This window comes from Ambystoma mexicanum, chromosome 7p (assembly GCF_040938575.1).
Source record: "Ambystoma mexicanum isolate Mex_15411 chromosome 7p, UKY_AmexF1_1, whole genome shotgun sequence".
Classification (NCBI taxonomy): Eukaryota; Metazoa; Chordata; class Amphibia; order Caudata; family Ambystomatidae; genus Ambystoma; species Ambystoma mexicanum.
This window is the reverse complement of record NC_090939.1, coordinates 11,888,349-11,905,941: the sequence shown is the minus strand read 5'-3', so window position 1 is coordinate 11,905,941 and position 17,593 is coordinate 11,888,349. Positions and strand designations below refer to the sequence as shown.

The 17,593-nt window shown below is 53.2% G+C and overlaps 1 protein-coding gene across 4 annotated transcripts in view; it reads left to right on the top strand.

Moving 5' to 3' along the window:
• LOC138525617 (cystathionine beta-synthase-like protein) overlaps positions 1–17,593 on the top strand; it is a 398,784-nt gene that overhangs the window by 196,802 nt on the left and 184,389 nt on the right. For all 4 annotated transcript variants that reach the window (XM_069635667.1, XM_069635666.1, XM_069635665.1 and 1 more), the window contains exon 9: positions 12,979–13,104. In XM_069635667.1, coding sequence (XP_069491768.1) covers positions 12,979–13,104 — 126 coding nt within the window. The remainder of the gene's footprint in view (positions 1–12,978; positions 13,105–17,593) is intronic.

The window sequence follows — 17,593 nt, the reverse complement described above, 5'->3', positions numbered from 1 at the left end:
CACTGGGGAATGATCTGCTCTACCTGGCGTATCCCATCACTGGGGAATGATCTGCTCTACCTGGCATATCCCATCACTGGGGAATGATCTGCTCTGCCTGGCATATCCCATCACTGGGGAATGATCTGCTCTGCCTGGCATATCCCATCACTGGGAATGATCTGCTCTACCTGTATATCCCATCACTGGGGAATGATCTGCTCTGCCTGGCATATCCCATCACTGGGGAATGATCTGCTCTACCTGGCATATTTCATCACTGGGAATGACCTGCTCTACCTGGCGTATCCCATCACTGGGGAATGATCTGCTCTGCCTGGCGTATCCCATCACTGGGGAATGATCTGCGCTACCTGGCGTATCCCATCACTGGGGAATGATCTGCTCTGCCTGGCGTATCCCATCACTGGGGAATGATCTGCTCTGCCTGGCGTATCCCATCACTGGGGAATGATCTGCTCTACCTGGTGTATACCATCATTAGGGAATGATCTGCTCTACCTGGCGTATACCATCATTAGGGAATGATCTGCGCTACCTGGCATATCCCATCACTGGGGAATGATCTGCTCTGCCTGGCATATCCCATCACTGGGGAATGATCTGCTCTGCCTGGCATATCGCATCACTGGGGAATGATCTGCTCTACCTGGCGTATCCCATCACTGGGGAATGATCTGCTCTACCTGGCGTATCCCATCACTGGGGAATGATCTGCTCTACCTGGCGTATCCCATCACTGGGGAATGAACTGCGCTACCTGGCATATCCCATCTGCTCTACCTGGCGTATCCCATCACTGGGGAATGATCTGCTCTACCTGGCATATTTCATCAGTGGGCATGATGGGCATGATCTGCTCTACCTGGCATATCCCATCACTGGGGAATGGCCTGCTCTGCCTGGCGTATCCCATCACTGGGGAATGACCTGCTCTGCCTGGCGTATCCCATCACTGGGAATGACTTGCTCTGCCTGGCGTATCCCATCACTGGGAATGATCTGCTCTACCTGGCGTATCCCATCACTGGAGAATGATCTGCTCTGCCTGGCATATCCCATCACTGGGGAATGAACTGCTCTACCTGGCGTATACCATCATTAGGGAATGAACTGCGCTACCTGTATATCCCATCACTGGGGAATGAACTGCTCTACCTGGCATATCCCATCACTGGAGAATGAACTGCTCTACCTGGCGTATACCATCACTGGGGAATGATCTGCTCTACCTGGCATATCCCATCCCTGGGGAATGATCTGCTCTGCCTGGCGTATCCCATCCCTGGGGAATGATCTGCTCTCCCTGGCATATCCCATCACTGGGGAATGATCTGCTCTACTTGGCATATCCCATCCCTTGGGAATGATCTGCTCTGCCTGGCATATCCCATCACTGGGGAATGATCTGCTCTACCTGGCGTATCCCATCACTGGGGAATGAACTGCGCTACCTGGCATATCCCATCACTGGGGAATGATCTGCTCTACCTGGCGTATCCCATCACTGGGAATGACCTGCTCTGCCTGGCATATCCCATCACTGGGGAATGACCTGCTCTGCCTGGCATATCCCATCACTAGGGAATGACCTGCTCTACCTGGCCTATTCCATCACTGGGGAATGAACTGCTCTACCTGGCATATCCCATCACTGGGGAATGATCTGCTGTGCCTGGCGTATCCCATCACTGGGGAATGATCTGCTCTACCTGGCATATCCCATCACTGGGGAATGATCTGCTCTACCTGGCGTATCCCATCACTGGGGAATGATCTGCTCTACCTGGCGTATCCCATCACTGGGAATGACCTGCTCTGCCTGGCATATCCCATCCCTGGGGAATGATCTGCTCTGCCTGGCGTATCCCATCGCTGGGGAATGATCTGCTCTACCTGGCATATCCCATCACTGGGCATGATCTGCTCTACCTGGCATATCCCATCACTGGGGAATGATCTGCTCTACCTGGCATATCCCATCACTGGGGAATGATCTGCTCTGCCTGGCGTATACCATCATTAGGGAATGAACTGCGCTACCTGTATATCCCATCACTGGGGAATGATCTGCTCTGCCTGGCATATCCCATCCCTGGGGATTGATCTGCTCTACCTGGCATATCCCATCACTGGGGAATGATCTGCTCTGCCTGGCATATCCCATCTCTAAAGAATGACATGCTCTGACTGGCGTATCCCATTACAAGGGAATGATTGTATAGTATCCCATCACTACGGAATGATTTGCTCTCCCTGGCATTTCCCATCACTAGGGAATGACCTGCTCTACCTGGCATATCGCATTGCTAGAGAATGACATACTTTACCTACCAAATCCCCTCACTAAAGAATGACATACTCTACCTGGTGTTTCTCAACGCTACAGAATGACGTGTCTACCTGGCATGTACCATCACTACTGAGTGACCTCTTCTATCTCGGATATCCCAACATTAGGGAAAGACCTGCCGTAACTCATGTATCTGAGTCCTACGGAATGACCTGCTGTGTCTGGTGTATCCCATCACTACGGAATGACCTGCTGCGTCTGGTGTATCCCATCACTACGGAATGACCTGCTGCGTCTGGTGTATCCCATCACTACGGAATGACCTGCTGCGTCTGGGGTATCCCATCACTAGGGAAGGACCTGCTGCGTCTGGGGTATCCCATCACTAGGGAATGACCTGCTGCGTCTGGTGTATCCCATCACTACGGACGACCTGCTGCGTCTGGTGTATCCCATCACTACGGAATGACCTGCTGCGTCTGGGGTATCCCATCACTAGGGAATGACCTGCTGCGTCTGGGGTATCCCATCACTAGGGAATGACCTGCTGCGTCTGGGGTATCCAATCACTTCTCTATTGAATGTATCCTGGCACTAAGGAATCACCTGCTCCACTAGGCCAAAAAGGTTGATCCCTCAATGGTGCGAACAGTGGATGCCATCCTATCTTCAACCACCTTGTGTCTCTCACACCTTGGCAACTCATTTCGCACTCTGCAGAGCCGAGGTTGTTGCTGAGTGGTTAGGCCACTTCTCCAGCATGGGGTCTGGCATGGATTCACATGCTCATGAATATTCCCCGTCGTCAGGCTGGGAATCCTCGGTAAAGAAAAAACCAGTATCAGTTACGTTTCTGATCTGTCTTTCATAGTAGTAACCAATCACTGATCTCTGCATCATACTGACCACAGCCAATGACTGCCCTCTACCTAAGCCCCGCCTCTGGCAGCCATCTTCAGATTTTTACCGCACGTTCAAGTGTTGGGATCCTCGTGCTATTGCTCTCGAGCGTTAGTGCTATTTTTTCACGTTTTTTCTCAAAACTTCGATTTTTTTCGGTCAAAAAGAGCCTCAAGCTCCACCGATTCTTCATCCGATCAACGGGGACCCGTGTCGGATTCGTCTACGCCCCTCAAGGGTGAAGATTTCATCGAGCTACGCTTTTGGAGGACTCCAGAAGTTTCTCAGGCCCATCTCGGACATGGCCCAGGAGAAGGGAAGCTCGACGCCCGGAAAGCTGTTCAGGGTCTGCCATGGATGCCAGCTTCAGAATGTCTTTAAGGAGGACGAACACTCCTTTTGTCTTTACTGCCTACATGAGGACAAGACGCACGTGGAGAAGGACTCTGCGTTTTGTGGCAATATGTCGGAGCGGACCATGAAGGACCGCCATCAACGTCTCGCCAACTGGCTGGAAGGGAAGAGCCCGTCAGGCGAGAAGAAGAGGAAGAAATCCGAGCGGTCTTCTAAGACCTTTGAGGACGCCCCGGCGACGGGGGTCCAACAGAAGGCCAAGCACCGCAAGTCCACTGGCACTGGGAGCGCCGAACGGTCGGGCTCTACGGGCGCCAGGCAGGGCGCATCCTCCCCGGCACCATCAACCACGAGCCAACGCTCTGGTTCGGGTAAGAGGAAGGCCGAGCACCCGGCGAAGCTCCTGGAATGGCCCCGGTCGAGCTCAAAGGCCCCATCGGAGGGAGAGCGAGGCAGTGTCCCCCTCCCCTCCAAGGAGAAGGCGGTGAGCGCACCTAAGGTGGTGAAAGCCTTAATCCATCCGGCCAAGGCCTCTATCGAGACAGTCGCGGCAGCCCTGGCTCAGCCTGTGGCGGCTACACCAGTGGTGGCGACCTCGGGGCCCAGAGTCTCCCTGCCACCGCGGAGGGAGTCCTCTTTCATGCCCATCGACAGGACATCCGTGAAACCTCCGACGGAGAAGAAAAAGGGGGGCAGGAGGTCGTCGTGGATTCGGCCTCAACCTCTGAGGAAGAGCTGATCGAGGTCTTAAGCCACGGCGTTGGCATGGAAGACCAGCCCGTCGGGAGGGATCCCGACGTAGGAGACGACGATATCGTCGAGGGTGCAGACGGGGCCCCTGACCGCCTGTCGGACTCCCCTCAACCAGCGCAGCAAGACAACTCGGCGGCCATTTTGTTGGCTATACAGTCCTTATGCTCGGAGATAAGGACGAGACTGCCGTTACCACCAGCGGAGGAACCGCTCCCGTCGGGGGACCCGCAGCCAGGCCCTTCTGGGAGCCCTCCCCCTAAGAGAAGAAGGATTCACCCTCCACCTCCTTTTCAGCCATCGCGCCCTGTTCAGCCCTCCTCCCCGTCCACGACGCGTGGGGATGATACGGGGACTGACACGGCCGCGACGGGTACGTACGACGAGGTTTACGACGAGGATCTGCCGTCGTCACCTCCCACCCGGGCTTTCCCGCCCGACGAGATTGGATCGTTTCACTCTATGATCGCCAGGGCATCCGAGCTCTTCCAGCTCTGCCCGGAGGAGAAGAAGGAAGGTTTCCTTTATCAACGGCGCGAGGCCAAGAGGAAGACGGTCCTCTCCGTGCCTCTACTGGACGATATTTGGGTTGAGGGCCTCGCCCTCCTCAAGAACCCATCCACGACGCCGGCTAGAAGGGATCGGTACGAGAAGAAGTACCGGGTCCCGGACTCGGCCCCCTTGTGCCTCCGGGCACAGCCGACCCCGGACTCCCTCGTCTCCGCGGCGGCCAGGAAGAAAGCGGGGGGGGGGGGTGCGGCCTCCACGTCGACTTCCCCGCCGGACGGCGAGGGAAAGAAATTGGATACGATGGGACGCAGGGTCATCTCGTCTGCAGCGACGACGATTAAGGCGGCCAACGCCTTGGCTATCGTAGCCCGCTACGACAGGGAGCTGTGGTACAAACTGGCCCCCCTGCTGGACTTCCTACCGGACGACAAGAGGGCGGATGCCCTAGAGATCTTGCAGGAAGGCGAGGTGGCGTCGGACCACGCCATTACGATTGCGACGGACATCGCCGACACTGGATTTCGCCAGTTGGGCAACGGCGTGTGCCTTAGGCGGCGTGGATGGCTCAAGGCTACTGACTTCCGTCAAGACGTGCAGACCAGAGTCTTGGACATGCCGTTCGATGGAAACAACCTGTTTGGGAAAACAGTGGACGATTCCCTTCAAGCCATCAAAGCAGACACGGAGACGGCCCGGGCTCTTGGGGTTCTCCAGCAATGGCGGCCGCCCTTTCGGAGCGGCGGAGGCAAGGGTGCCTCCAAAGGTTCCAGCGGCGGATTTTCCACCTACCGTCAAGCGGCCCGTTCGTCGTCGCAGGAAGCTTACAGGGGACGAGGCAAGTCAGGCGGACCCCGCCATCGTCGCCAAGGAGGTCAAGGCGGCAAAGCCTCGTCGAAGCAGGACTGAACCGGCCGTGGGGTCGGGCCCCCACCGAAGCACCCCGGTGGGAGGCCGGCTGGCAAGCTTCGTCAGCATGTGGGAGTCCATCTCCACCGACCGTTGGGTGCTGGACGCCCTAGCCTAGGGTCACGCGCTCGAGTTTCAAAGAAGGTGCCCGCGCGTCCCCCCTGTGGCCAGGAAAGAACTTCACGTCCCTCAACTTCTCTTGGAGGTAAAGGCGATGCTCAGGAAGGGCGCCATCGAGCTCGTCCCAAAGAGGCTTCGGGGCTCCGGAGTTTACTCAAGATACTTCCTCGTGAAGAAGAAGACGAGAGGATGGCGTCCCATCCTGGACCTACGACGACTGAACAAATTCATCAAGGCACAGAAGTTCCGGATGGTCACCCTCCAACACGTCCTGGGTCAGCTGGAGGAGGGCGATTTCCTGTCGTTGTTGGATTTGGAGGATGCCTACTTCCATATTCCCATCCTAAAGGGACACCGAAAGTTTCTCAGGTTCGTGGTCCAAGGGCGTCACTATCAGTTCAGAGCCCTTCCCTTCGGACTAAGTGTGATGCTGGAAATGCATCAGAAGGACAGGGCCTCTGAATCCTTGTCCTTTACTGCTTTTTATCATATGTTCTGTCATGTTTTCTGCCCCGGAGTCCATGTGGGACTCCTGGCAGTGCAGCTCTCTCTTTTGGTTTGGTGAACAGACCCATGGGATACCCTTATGGCACCCATGGGTAGGGGTACAACCCTGTGCCCCTAGTGTATGTTTTTGGGCACCTGTGGGTGGCCCCAGAGCAGTGTATGGGCTGGTGGCAGCTCCATGCTGAAATTGACAGGTGCTCCGGGTGTCCTCCATTTTGGGATACCCAGGCCCTGCCATTGGGATCAGTTGATTCCTGATAGAAAACAAGATGGCCCCTGTGGCCTCTTGCTTTCTATTGCCAGTTATCTTGTTTTCCCAAAGTCCTGCGAAGCCCTGTCTCTGTCCCTTCCCCCTGACTGGCTGTTGGGTGGAAGTTCCATATATGGTGTTGTGAAGGCCCAGCTAGACTGACTGGAGCCTTCCCAGTGACTGTATGTTGTGGGTACCTCCTGTGGGTGGGACCTGGGTGAATGGAGTGTGTGACCAATATACACTCCTTGTTGTGGTTGTCTGGTTTCTGGCATGAGAGACAAAGACTGAGACAGCCCTGCCCGAAACTGGCCTGAATGCAGTGTGTAGCGTTGAATGGCTGGGTACTTGTCCCAATCCACATTCGTTGTTGTGAGTGTCTGAAAGGGAGGAGTGTGGCCTGAATGCACTGTGTGCCTGATTGGCTGACTGACTGCATGAATGCCCTTCTGTATGATTGGCTGCTGAGTGTGTACCAGCAGTGTGGATGAGAGGCAGGATAGTATATCTGGGGACCTCTCACCACTGGTAATGGGTTCAGAAGCAGCCAGAGGTTCAGGAACGTTCAGGAACGTTCAGAAGCATCCTGGAGCTGAGTCTCCACTCTAAGAGTAACTGGAACTGCTGATCCTCGACGTCCAGCTGGAAGAAGAAGACTTGCTGTGGCATTTGCTTCGACCGATCCGAAGGCTGACGAAATCGTCGAAGACTGACCCGAGAGAGGACCTGGTAAGGCGCCCTCTTCCCGTGCTCCGAGGGACCATCGAGCACTGCTCTATCTTCGCCGAAGCGCCCTGGAAGACAGACCCTCGAAAGGCTGTCAACCCGAGACGGGACCGCCGAGGAGATCGAAGTGAAGCACCCGGACATCGACGCCGTCGAAGTCCATTGCCGTCGACCAGGGTTCGCAGGTTTGTGTAACCGCTGGAGGCCCGTCGAAGTGGTGTTGCCTAGCCGTGGGAACCACTTGATGCCGTGCCGCCGACGACCGGAGCCGTCCGCTCCTTTGCCTAAGAACATTCAATCGAAGGACTCTCTCGACCGCATCGTCGACCGCTTATCCTGCCGGAGAAAGTCGAGGACGACCAACGCGCCGAGGAGAAACCTGCTGGTGGGTTTCCCGCCACCCGAAGACCCCAAAGACTCGAACGACTCGACGCCCTTGCTGGGCCTCCGTCTCCACAATCTTTGCGGTCCAGAACTATTGTCACCGAGGTGCCCCGCACGCCTCTGCCTTGCAGGACGCCGACGCCGACGAGCACCGCTCGGACGAAGCTGCCGCCTCATCGACGCCGTTCTACCTTGTTTGTCGACGGACGTTCGACGCCCCGTGCCTCCCGCTTGAAAGGGAAGGCATTCAAGAAGGGCCGTCGATTTCCCCGTCGCCGAACAGCGAGTTCCTCAACGTTTGTCGACGCCTCTTCAAGGAACTCGACTCCACCAGGTACATTGGGGGGGTAAAAACATTATAGGAGGGAATAAGACTTGCCGAGCAATATATGGACTGGGCGTGCGCTATATCTTTGTTTTACAGGTTGCCCAGGTGGGGGGATCTCCACACAGAACTGTGCCTAGTGGTAGGGGCCAGTATTCTGCCTATTGCTCAACCATCTTATTTTCTCTCCTCTCTCTATTGCTGGTTTCCCTCTATTGGTCTGTGTGACATTGTTACAGTATTGTTCATGCACTTTAATGAGATCTAATACAAAGGGTGGTACCACTTTAGAATTGTATATATTTGCCATTGTTGATTTTTCCGGAGTACAAAGTGAGTTATTATGATAAGTGTACATAACCTTGAATATTGATTATATAAAGACTGTGTTCTAACCAATACAGAGTGTGGACATTCCTTTGTGGGGGCTTGGGGACTACACTGTACTTAAGAACCAGCCTGCATCACCTCCTGAGAAGCTAGGCCTTGATTGCTCGACCATTGCTACCGTAATAGAGAATCTTGGCTGGGGTCTTCTGTGCCTCTCCTCTACCATATAGGGAGCAGAAGTACAGACACCCCCCACCGGTCGTTGAGGCCCCTCTCTCACACTAAGGTCGGCACCCAGGGTGTTCACCAAGTGCCTCGCACCGGTGGCGGCGCAGCTGCGCCGAGAGGGGATCCACGTCTACCCCTACCTGGACGACTGGCTCATCCGAGCCAAGACGAGGGAGCTCGCCGTGGAGCACACGGCAAGGACCGTCCAACTTCTCACGGACCTGGGATTCTCCGTAAACTACGCCAAGTCCCACCTGGTGCCCGCGCAAGACGCACTGTTTCTGGGAGCGAAGCTCGACACAGTGTCGCTTCTGGCCTCCCCGTCGGAGGAAAGGACGAGGGCCATTCTGGGCAAGGTGCAGCGGATGCTGGTTGCGGACGCGGCCAGAGTGAGGTCCATCAAGTCCCTCCTCAGAATTATGTCTTCTTGCATTTATCTCATCCCCCTGTGCAGGCTCCCGATGCGCCCGTTGCAGGAGTTCCTGAATGCACGCTGGATCCAGACGGCGGGCAGCTTCGAGGAGAGGATCACACTCGACAAGAGTTTCCGACGAGCGATCCGGTGGTGGGGCACCCGCGCGCATCTGACGGCGGGCATGGACTTCCAGACCCCCGGCCACCAGGAGACAGTGACCACGGATGCCTCCCTGGAAGGGTTGGGAGCGCACACCGAAAATCTGCACGCGAGAGGCCTTTGGCTCCCGACGGAGAAGTCCCTCCATATCAACGTCCTGGAGCTCTGTGCAGTGTTTTGGGCCCTCAGGTCCTTCCTTCCGTCCCTCAAGGGCAAGGTGGTGAGGATCTTCACCGACAACACCACCACCATGTTCTACATCAGGAAACAGGGCGGAACCAGGTCCCCAGCCCTGTCCAGGGAGGCGCAGGATTTGTGGCATTGGGCCGTCGCCCAAGGGATGTTTCTGGTGCCGTTTCATCTGGCAGGGGTAAAAAACACCATCGCCGACTCACTCAGCAGGGAGCTGCGCTCGTGCCACGAGTGGGAACTATGACAGGATCTAGTGGACTGCCTCTTCCGACGGTGGGGCACACCCCAGATCGATCTGTTCGCGACGGCGATGAACTCCAAGTGCCGGAGGTTCGCCAGCAGGTTTCCCCAGCCGAGGAGCATGGGAAATGCTTTCTCGTTCCCCTGGGAGGGCCTGTTTCTATACGCGTTCCCTCCATTGCCATTGCTGATCCGGCTCATCAACCAGCTCAAGAGGTCACGGTGCAGGATGATCCTCGTCGCACCTGCGTGGCCGAGGCAGATATGGTTCCCGGACCTTCTGGACTTGTCAGCGTCCCCGTCAATCAAGTTTCCAGTGGACGCGGATCTTCTCTCCAGGGAAGGAGGCGCCATCCTCCATCACGACCCGAAGTCGCTGAACTTGCAGGCCTGGCTCCTGCAGCGTTAGAGTTTGGAGGATATGACATACCGGCCGACTGCAGAGAGGTTCTTGCAAAGGCTAGGGCGTCCTCAACTCTTAAATGCTACGGACACAAATGGAAGAGGTTCTCTGTCTGGTGCCACGCACAGAAGATTAACCCTCTACGGATTACGGCCCCCCAAGTGCTGCCGTACCTACTGACGCTGGCCAAAGCTGTACTGGCTCACACGTCCATCAAGATTCATCTTGCTGCGATCTCCCGATACACCAGAACCACGGGGCGGAGGTCTTTGTGGTCTCATCTTCTGGTGAAAGAGTTCATGAAGGGACTGTTCAGATCGTTCCCGCCGGTGAAGGCTCCGGCCCCGGCGTGGGAGCTCAACGTGGTGCTGACCAAGCTCATGGGACCTCCGTTCGAGCCTCTGCACTCGGCTCCGTTGAAGTTCTTGTGGAAAACAGCGTTTCTTGTGGCCATCACCTCCGCACGACGGGTGGGAGAGATCCAGGCCCTTTCCTGCAAGCCCCCGTACTTGACTTTTCACGACACGAGGGTAGTGCTCAGGACGCACCCCTCCTTCATGCCCAAGGTGCCGTCGGACTTCCACCTCAACGAACCCTTGGTGTTGCCTGTTTTCTTCCCGTCGCCTTCGTCGCCGGCTGAAAGGACTTTGCACTCGCTGGATGTGGCTAGAGCGCTGAAGTTCTACGTGGACCGCACCAAGTGTTTTCGGGAGACGTCACAACTCTTTGTGAATTTTGGACCTGTCAATCAGGGGAAGGCTCTCTCGAAGGCTTCCATTTCCAGATGACTCTCCGGCTGTATCATGTACTGTCATCGGTTGGCAAACCGACCGCTGCCTGGCCGTCTGAGAGCCCATTCCACCAGAGCGATCGCAGCTACCACGGCGTTCCTATCTGGTGTGCCCTTGCTGGACATCTGCAGGGCTGCTACGTGGAGGTCGACGCACACCTTCACGAAATTCTACTGCGTCGATCAGGATTCCAGGAAGGAGTCCAGGGTCGGCCAAGCAGTGGTGCGCAACCTGTTCGCCTAAGGTGAGCCTGGTGAGGAGGTAAGATTTGCTTGATGTTGAGGTTGATGTAATGCTTAATGTTGAGCCTTTGCCACCTCCCGTGGTTGTGCATGTGTGTACTGCTATGTATTCTTTATTCATGAGCATGTGAATCCATGCCAGACCCCATGCTGGAGAAGGAACAAGTTACTTACCTGTAACTGTTGTTCTCCAACATGGGTCTGGCATGGATTCACATGCGAACCCTCCCGCCTACCCCTCTGTGGCTCTTCACTTGGTCATACTGCCACTTCACGTGCTACCAAATCTGAAGATGGCTGCCAGAGGCGGGGCTTAGGTAGAGGGCAGTCATTGGCTGTGGTCAGTATGACGCAGAGATCAGTGATTGGTTACTACTACGAAAGACAGATCAGAAACGTAACTGATACTGGTTTTTTCTTTACCGAGGATTCCCAGCCTGACGACAGGGAATATTCATGAGCATGTGAATCCATGCCAGACCCATGCTGGAGAACAACAGTTACAGGTAAGTAACTTGTTCCTTCCATGCTCCGAAGTTGGAGCCTTTGGTGCCAGGAGGTCTTTTAAAGTGATGCTTGGGATCCTTTTGAATATCTTTATTCCTTGTTGGAATACAGGGAGGTGCTTTATAATGTCACATTTTTTCACATACTCGTCAGACCTCTGTTTTGCTTGGCACTTAGGAAGCAGGGTGTGGGCAGGAGTGTGAGGGTGTGGTGCCCCAGTCCTACCATGGAACAGCAAAGGTGGTTATTTTAGCATCATGACCCACAAACCCTGAACAGTCTCGTTAAGGGAAGAAATGAGCTCCTTCCACTCAAGCCTCTTCTTAGAGCAGAGTCAGCTCTGTGTTCCTCGGTGGCAGCAGCAGAAGTAAAGACTGACGCTCGCCTCCTCTCTCCTAACACAGAAAGTAAGACACTGGAGTTTGCGGAGATGAAAGTGTGCTCCTCAGCAGCTGTGACTGCAGTAGGAACAACATTCGCTCCTTGGGACACAATACATAGGTTGGTGAGTTTTTATTGGACTAGTGTAAATGCGAGTCCCAGTTCTTTGTACAGGAGCGGCCGTCCATCACCATTAGTTGAATACGGGAGCTCTGCCAGATGGCGCTTGTCACACGGCCTGCAAGTTAGTTTGTGGAGGGATTTCTTTCAGGAGATGGGGAATTTCCACTTGTTTCTGGAATTCGTTTTTGGGAACCAACGCTTAGTTGTATACAGCTCATAACTGCTGAAGCGACCATGCCATCACTGTTTGGCCTAGAACAGAGAACACCGGTCTAGCACTTTCAACACAAAGGAACCTTTGGATGTAGACTGTACCGGCTTATTCATGCACGGGAATGGTGGCTGGTGCTCTAGTGCACAGAACTTTCCATTCTGCTATATTTTGGACATCTTTACATGCTTTTTCCAACATATATATCCAAGCACTATCTAAATCCCAAAAATATGTGAGGGAGAGAAAGGGGGTACAAAGGGAGTAATCAAAATTGGAAGTCTTAATCTTCTTTCTGAATAGTAGGACATGTTTAATCCTGCGTGTATACTCTGAGAGAGTTCCATGCTCTCGCGGTCTGGGTCAAGAACAAGCTTCCCAGAGCTCTCATTTCCTTGTAGCGCAGTGTGAAACTCTTATTTCTCTTTACGGTCCTTTGTGGGCGTGATGAGGAACCTGAACCAAAGCTCCATGTATGACAGCTTCCCGTGAGAGGGGTCTGAGGGCACATATCCATATCAGTCTGGTCCCACCCACAGGCACAGTCCAGCACCGAACTCCACAGTGGCTGTTTGATTGGATTTAAATCTTGTGAGCTCTCTGCAGAGGTAGTTTGCCCCACTGCTGTCTTTCACTTTGGGCTCGCTTGTGTGTCTGGGTTTGTGTAAATCTCTGAGTGCAAAATGGAAAGCATAGTTGTAAGCTGATCTTGGCTCTTCTCCCTTTCACAGGTAATTGGTGTCGATCCAGAAGGTTCCATCCTTGCAGAGCCTGAAGATTTGAACAAGACGGACAAGACCTCGTACGAAGTAGAGGGTATTGGATATGACTTCATCCCAACAGTGCTGGACAGAACGGTGAGTGTGTGCTTCTATGCACTCCTAATATAATACAACTCTCCCTATTCCCTCTCTAAAATCTTCAACCAATGTCAAACCAGACACCCCCTCTACGTACAGGTTTTTTTATTGACTAAAGAGTGTGCTCTGAAGCGTTTTACGTGCTGCTGGAATCCAACTGCGGCACATTACCATAACGGTATTCGCAGAGTTTGGGGACACACATGGCTGTTAATGGCCTACCAGCTCAATGCTGACGAGAGCCTCCATGTGGGCTCTGCAACCAATAACGACATTAGCGCCTGGCTCCGTTTTGGGTGCTGATAGTGTAATTCCGGCCGTAATGTGGGGGTTGGGTCATGGACGCCGAGGGGGAGGAACATGAATGCCAGAAAATTGGAAAGTGGGTTATGTCATGTCGAGGCAGAGCTGGTGATGACTGGGGTCATTGCAATGTGTGGTGAGAGATAAGGAGGGTCTTGGTAGTGCGGGTGGCTGACTGAGCAGGGAAGGGGTGCAGAGTGCTGGGGGGCCGACCGTTGTCTGGGGAGGAATGGGACAGTCCATAAGAGCGAATGCTGGTGGTCACTAGTGAATAAAGTTTATCAGCTAAAAACAGATTTCTCCCAAAGGGGAGGACCCAATCTCAAATGTGTTTGATCTGTAGTGGGCCACTATTGGTAGTGCTGTTCTTTTTAGTTGTGTTTGCTTATTAGGCGCTTATACAGCAAATACATTCTGTTTCAAAGCTCCCTCAGGGCAACAGGGAGGGAACATAGGATTGCAGTACAATTAAAATATACAATAAATACAGTGGGGGAAGGGATGGCCGAACCTACTATGCCTTGGGAGTATTCAGAACATGCAAGTGCAGCAAGGAAGAGGGCAGTGCGGAAGGTAGACAGAAGTTAGGGAGAATGGATGTGAATGGTCAGGGGCTCAGAGGATGCATAAGGGTCCAAGACACCAATCGCAGCAACTGTGGGATTAGCAGAGGACGGAGGAAGGGAAGGAGAAGGAAAAGCGGAAAGTCTTGAGGTGCTTTCGGAACTTAAGATCCTGCTCAAGATGCACAGGGAGGGGGGTGGGGGGGGCTGTTCCATAAAAGGGATCCAGCTGAGGAAAGATAACAGCCTCCTGCTCTGTGTTTACCGAAACGCTTTACACACAGGGAGTTGGTGCCAGAGGAGCGTAGAGGTCTAGAAGGAGAGGAATTTGTAAGAGAGAGTTGCAGATAGCGTGGTCCCTGGCCCCAGACAGCCTTGTGGATGATGCAGAGGGATTTGAATTTGATCCGTGCAGCAACCGGCAGCCAGTGGAGACTATGCAGTCCCTGGGTTTTAAGGTCAAGGATAAGTCTTGCTGCTCTATTTTGGATTAGCTGAAGGGGTCACAGAGTAGAAGGTATATTGAGCAGGAGGCTATTGCAATTGGCAAGCATAGACAGAACCAGAGCTCGGGAAACATTGAGCTCCTGGGGGAAAGTGAGAAATGGGAGAATTCCTTTGAGAAGGAAGAGTTGGAATTGGGACTTCTTAGCAATGCCCTGAGTGTGGGGGAGGTAGGAGAGTGAGGAGTCGAAGATGACTCCAAGGTTTCTAGCTTCAGAAGGAGCAGGGGGAGAGCCTAGCGTGGGAGGCCAGAGAGAAGGGAAGGAGGAGGGAGCAAGGGTCCCAATCGGAAGGATCTCAGTTTTGTGGTACTGAGGCACAGATCGTTGCACGTGCACCAGGCCTGGATGGCAGATAGGCAGTCGGGGATGAAGGAAGGTGTGAGTGAGTCAGAAGGAAGTCTGAAAAAGAGTTGGCATCAGCATACCACTGGAAGTTGGGGGAGAAGGAGATGAGGAGTGCCAGCTGAGCATGGTAGATGTTAAAGATCCAGGGGTAGAGGCTAGATCCCTGGGGAACACCACAGGTGGAGAAGCAAGTAGGAGAGGAGAAGGCACCCAAGATGACTTGGGAAGACCGGTCCGTTAGGAAAGAGGTCAGCCATTCCAGAGCCCCTTCCGAGATACCAAGGGTATTGTGGAGCCTTTGTACGAGGATGGAATGGTTGACCGTGTCAAAGGCATAGGATAGATTAAGTAGGATGAGGACAGCTGGGGAGTTGGAGTCCAGGGATGCCAGCAGTTCTTCACAGGTGTTCAGAAGAGCAGTTTTCATGCCTCTGGATGGTCAGAATCCAGATTGATGATCATGGAGACCGCCAACGGTGTGCGAGTTGTGTTGGGGACAAGGCCAGCTTCTTCAGCAGTTTTAGGAGCGGGCGCACATGGGAATGCTTGAGAGAGGAGGGGAAACATCTTGTGGCGATAGAGTGGTTGCAGAAATCCACGAGTGCAGGTGCAAGAGAGCCAATGTTGTCCTTGATGGTTCTAGACGAGCGGGGGGGGAGGACCTGTTTGGAAAAAGCCTTCATAGAGCGGACAACTCTGGTAACTTATTCACTTGGAAGCAATGACAAACTATTGAATGACATTCTATCATACCGGGGGAGCTCGAGTGCATCAGATGAAGAGCCACTCTTCCGCGTCCTGTGAAGGGTCTTGAAAGTCCATACCCATCCCAGGAGAAGGATCTATTGACTGTGTGAACTTTTCTGGAAGCAGATATTGACGTCGGGGGAAGTCATACATTTTGGACAGTTGTCAAGAAGAACTGTCGGCATTCACCAAGGTAGGGAGTCCTTGCCCGGGTGGAGGAACGTTTGTGTTATTAGCTCTCTTTAGCTGTAGATTGTAAGGGCTAGAGATATATTTGGACACAGGGCGGTGACTATTTGTTTGATGGATATTCTGATTGTTCTTTTAGTTTTGGTTGAGGCAGGGAAACGCTGCATAGGGATGGTTTTTCTTTAACATCTCTCTAAATATTTGTGAAAAATGTCACCCCCTCTCTCCTGCAGCCTTAGTTACCCTTTCATTTTTTTAGGAGAAAGAATATTTTCAAAGCCAATGCAAAAAGGGTGCCTCACTCGGCATCACTGCCTAGTGTTTTCTGTACCCACAGGCACTCCCACCCCCAGACGACACATGCCCACTGTATCGTGCATGTAGATGCCTCTGTTATAAAGTGTGCAGCCATCTTACCTATGTAAATAAAGTGCAGTATACAACAGTGCAAACATCGCTCTGACTCCTTACAAGAGACCCATTCTGAGAAGCATAAATGAGACTATCGCTGCTCTATTTCTTCAGCCTTTGGGTCCATTACACAGTCCTTCACTCGTGGTACCATCACACTGGTTGTGCTCTTGAAACATGTAATATAAGAACATTTGCCATCAAACTTTGCAGTATCCGCTGTGAGGAATCTGAGGGCATCCTCACTTCTTTCCCCTAAATACCCCCCTCTTAGGTGGGCAGGGAAAGGCCATCGCTGCCATGACCCGTTTACCAACCTGGTCATAATGGCAGAGGTGGAAAAGGATGCATGTGTATACATAACAACCACATCCAAGATGGCGTGGAAGGGCTCTTCCTGTAGGAAATCGGAGCAGGAGTCTATTGTTTCTCCTTGAATCCATTATCCCATTACTAAAATACACAAAGTCAAGCACCTCCCTGTGCTCAGTGTGTTGCTTCTCACTAGAATCGGTAGCTCCTGTGAATCCCTTTATATTTCTTCATGTATTTGGTCATATTCTATCCCTACCTATGTGGGCCTCCCTTGGCTCTCCTTTCATTTCTTTCCCTCTCTATCTGCCAGTTTCTTGCCTTGCTCTATCCTTGATAATTCCAGCTTTGCTGGCTTTTACCACCCGCGTGGCACATCAATGGTTATATTTATTCATTCATTGCTGCCCCACAGCATCTCTTTTATCCCGATTGAGACGCATAGATTCCTCTGCGTGGCTCAGCAGCGGGAGCCAGTGACTCTCCGCCTCCCGGCAGCCACTCATAATACTGGCTCTGCCGCGTTGTTAACTGTGCGGCATAGCAACGGTTTTGAATATATCAGCCTCCCGGCTGACTTCGTGCTATTCCCGGCTGTGCTGCTTTTTCACAACCTTTGCGGCACAGCGATGGAGCCTTTTTGAGATCCACCTACCAGCGGCCCATGAAATCACACCGACTGAGCCTTGCATCCCATGCTTGGTACAGCAACGGTGTTCTTATTTCTGCCCTTCAGCAGACATTTCTAAGTGCTTCATCTAACGAGACATTCGTCCTCCTATCTTCAGAATTAAGAACATCCACTACTGTAGTGGACTCTACATTTTACGCATTTGCCTTGCATTTCTTCTATTATTACAGAGTTGCTCCATCTGTATCAGAGAGGAGTACACACCTACTTCTCTCATTGGGTTTTATTCCCCAGAGGCTTTTCCAGAGCTTCCTCAAGACCCTGTTCAATCACTCAGGGGAATTTGGGAGGCTCCTCCCACCCCCCCGCTTCTGAGAGCCTGGGTCTACTTTTACGTCAATATCATTGTTATAACCAAATGTATCGTTACTAGTCATCACATTCGCTCTTAGATTCTGACCCTGGGGGTGGATATGCGA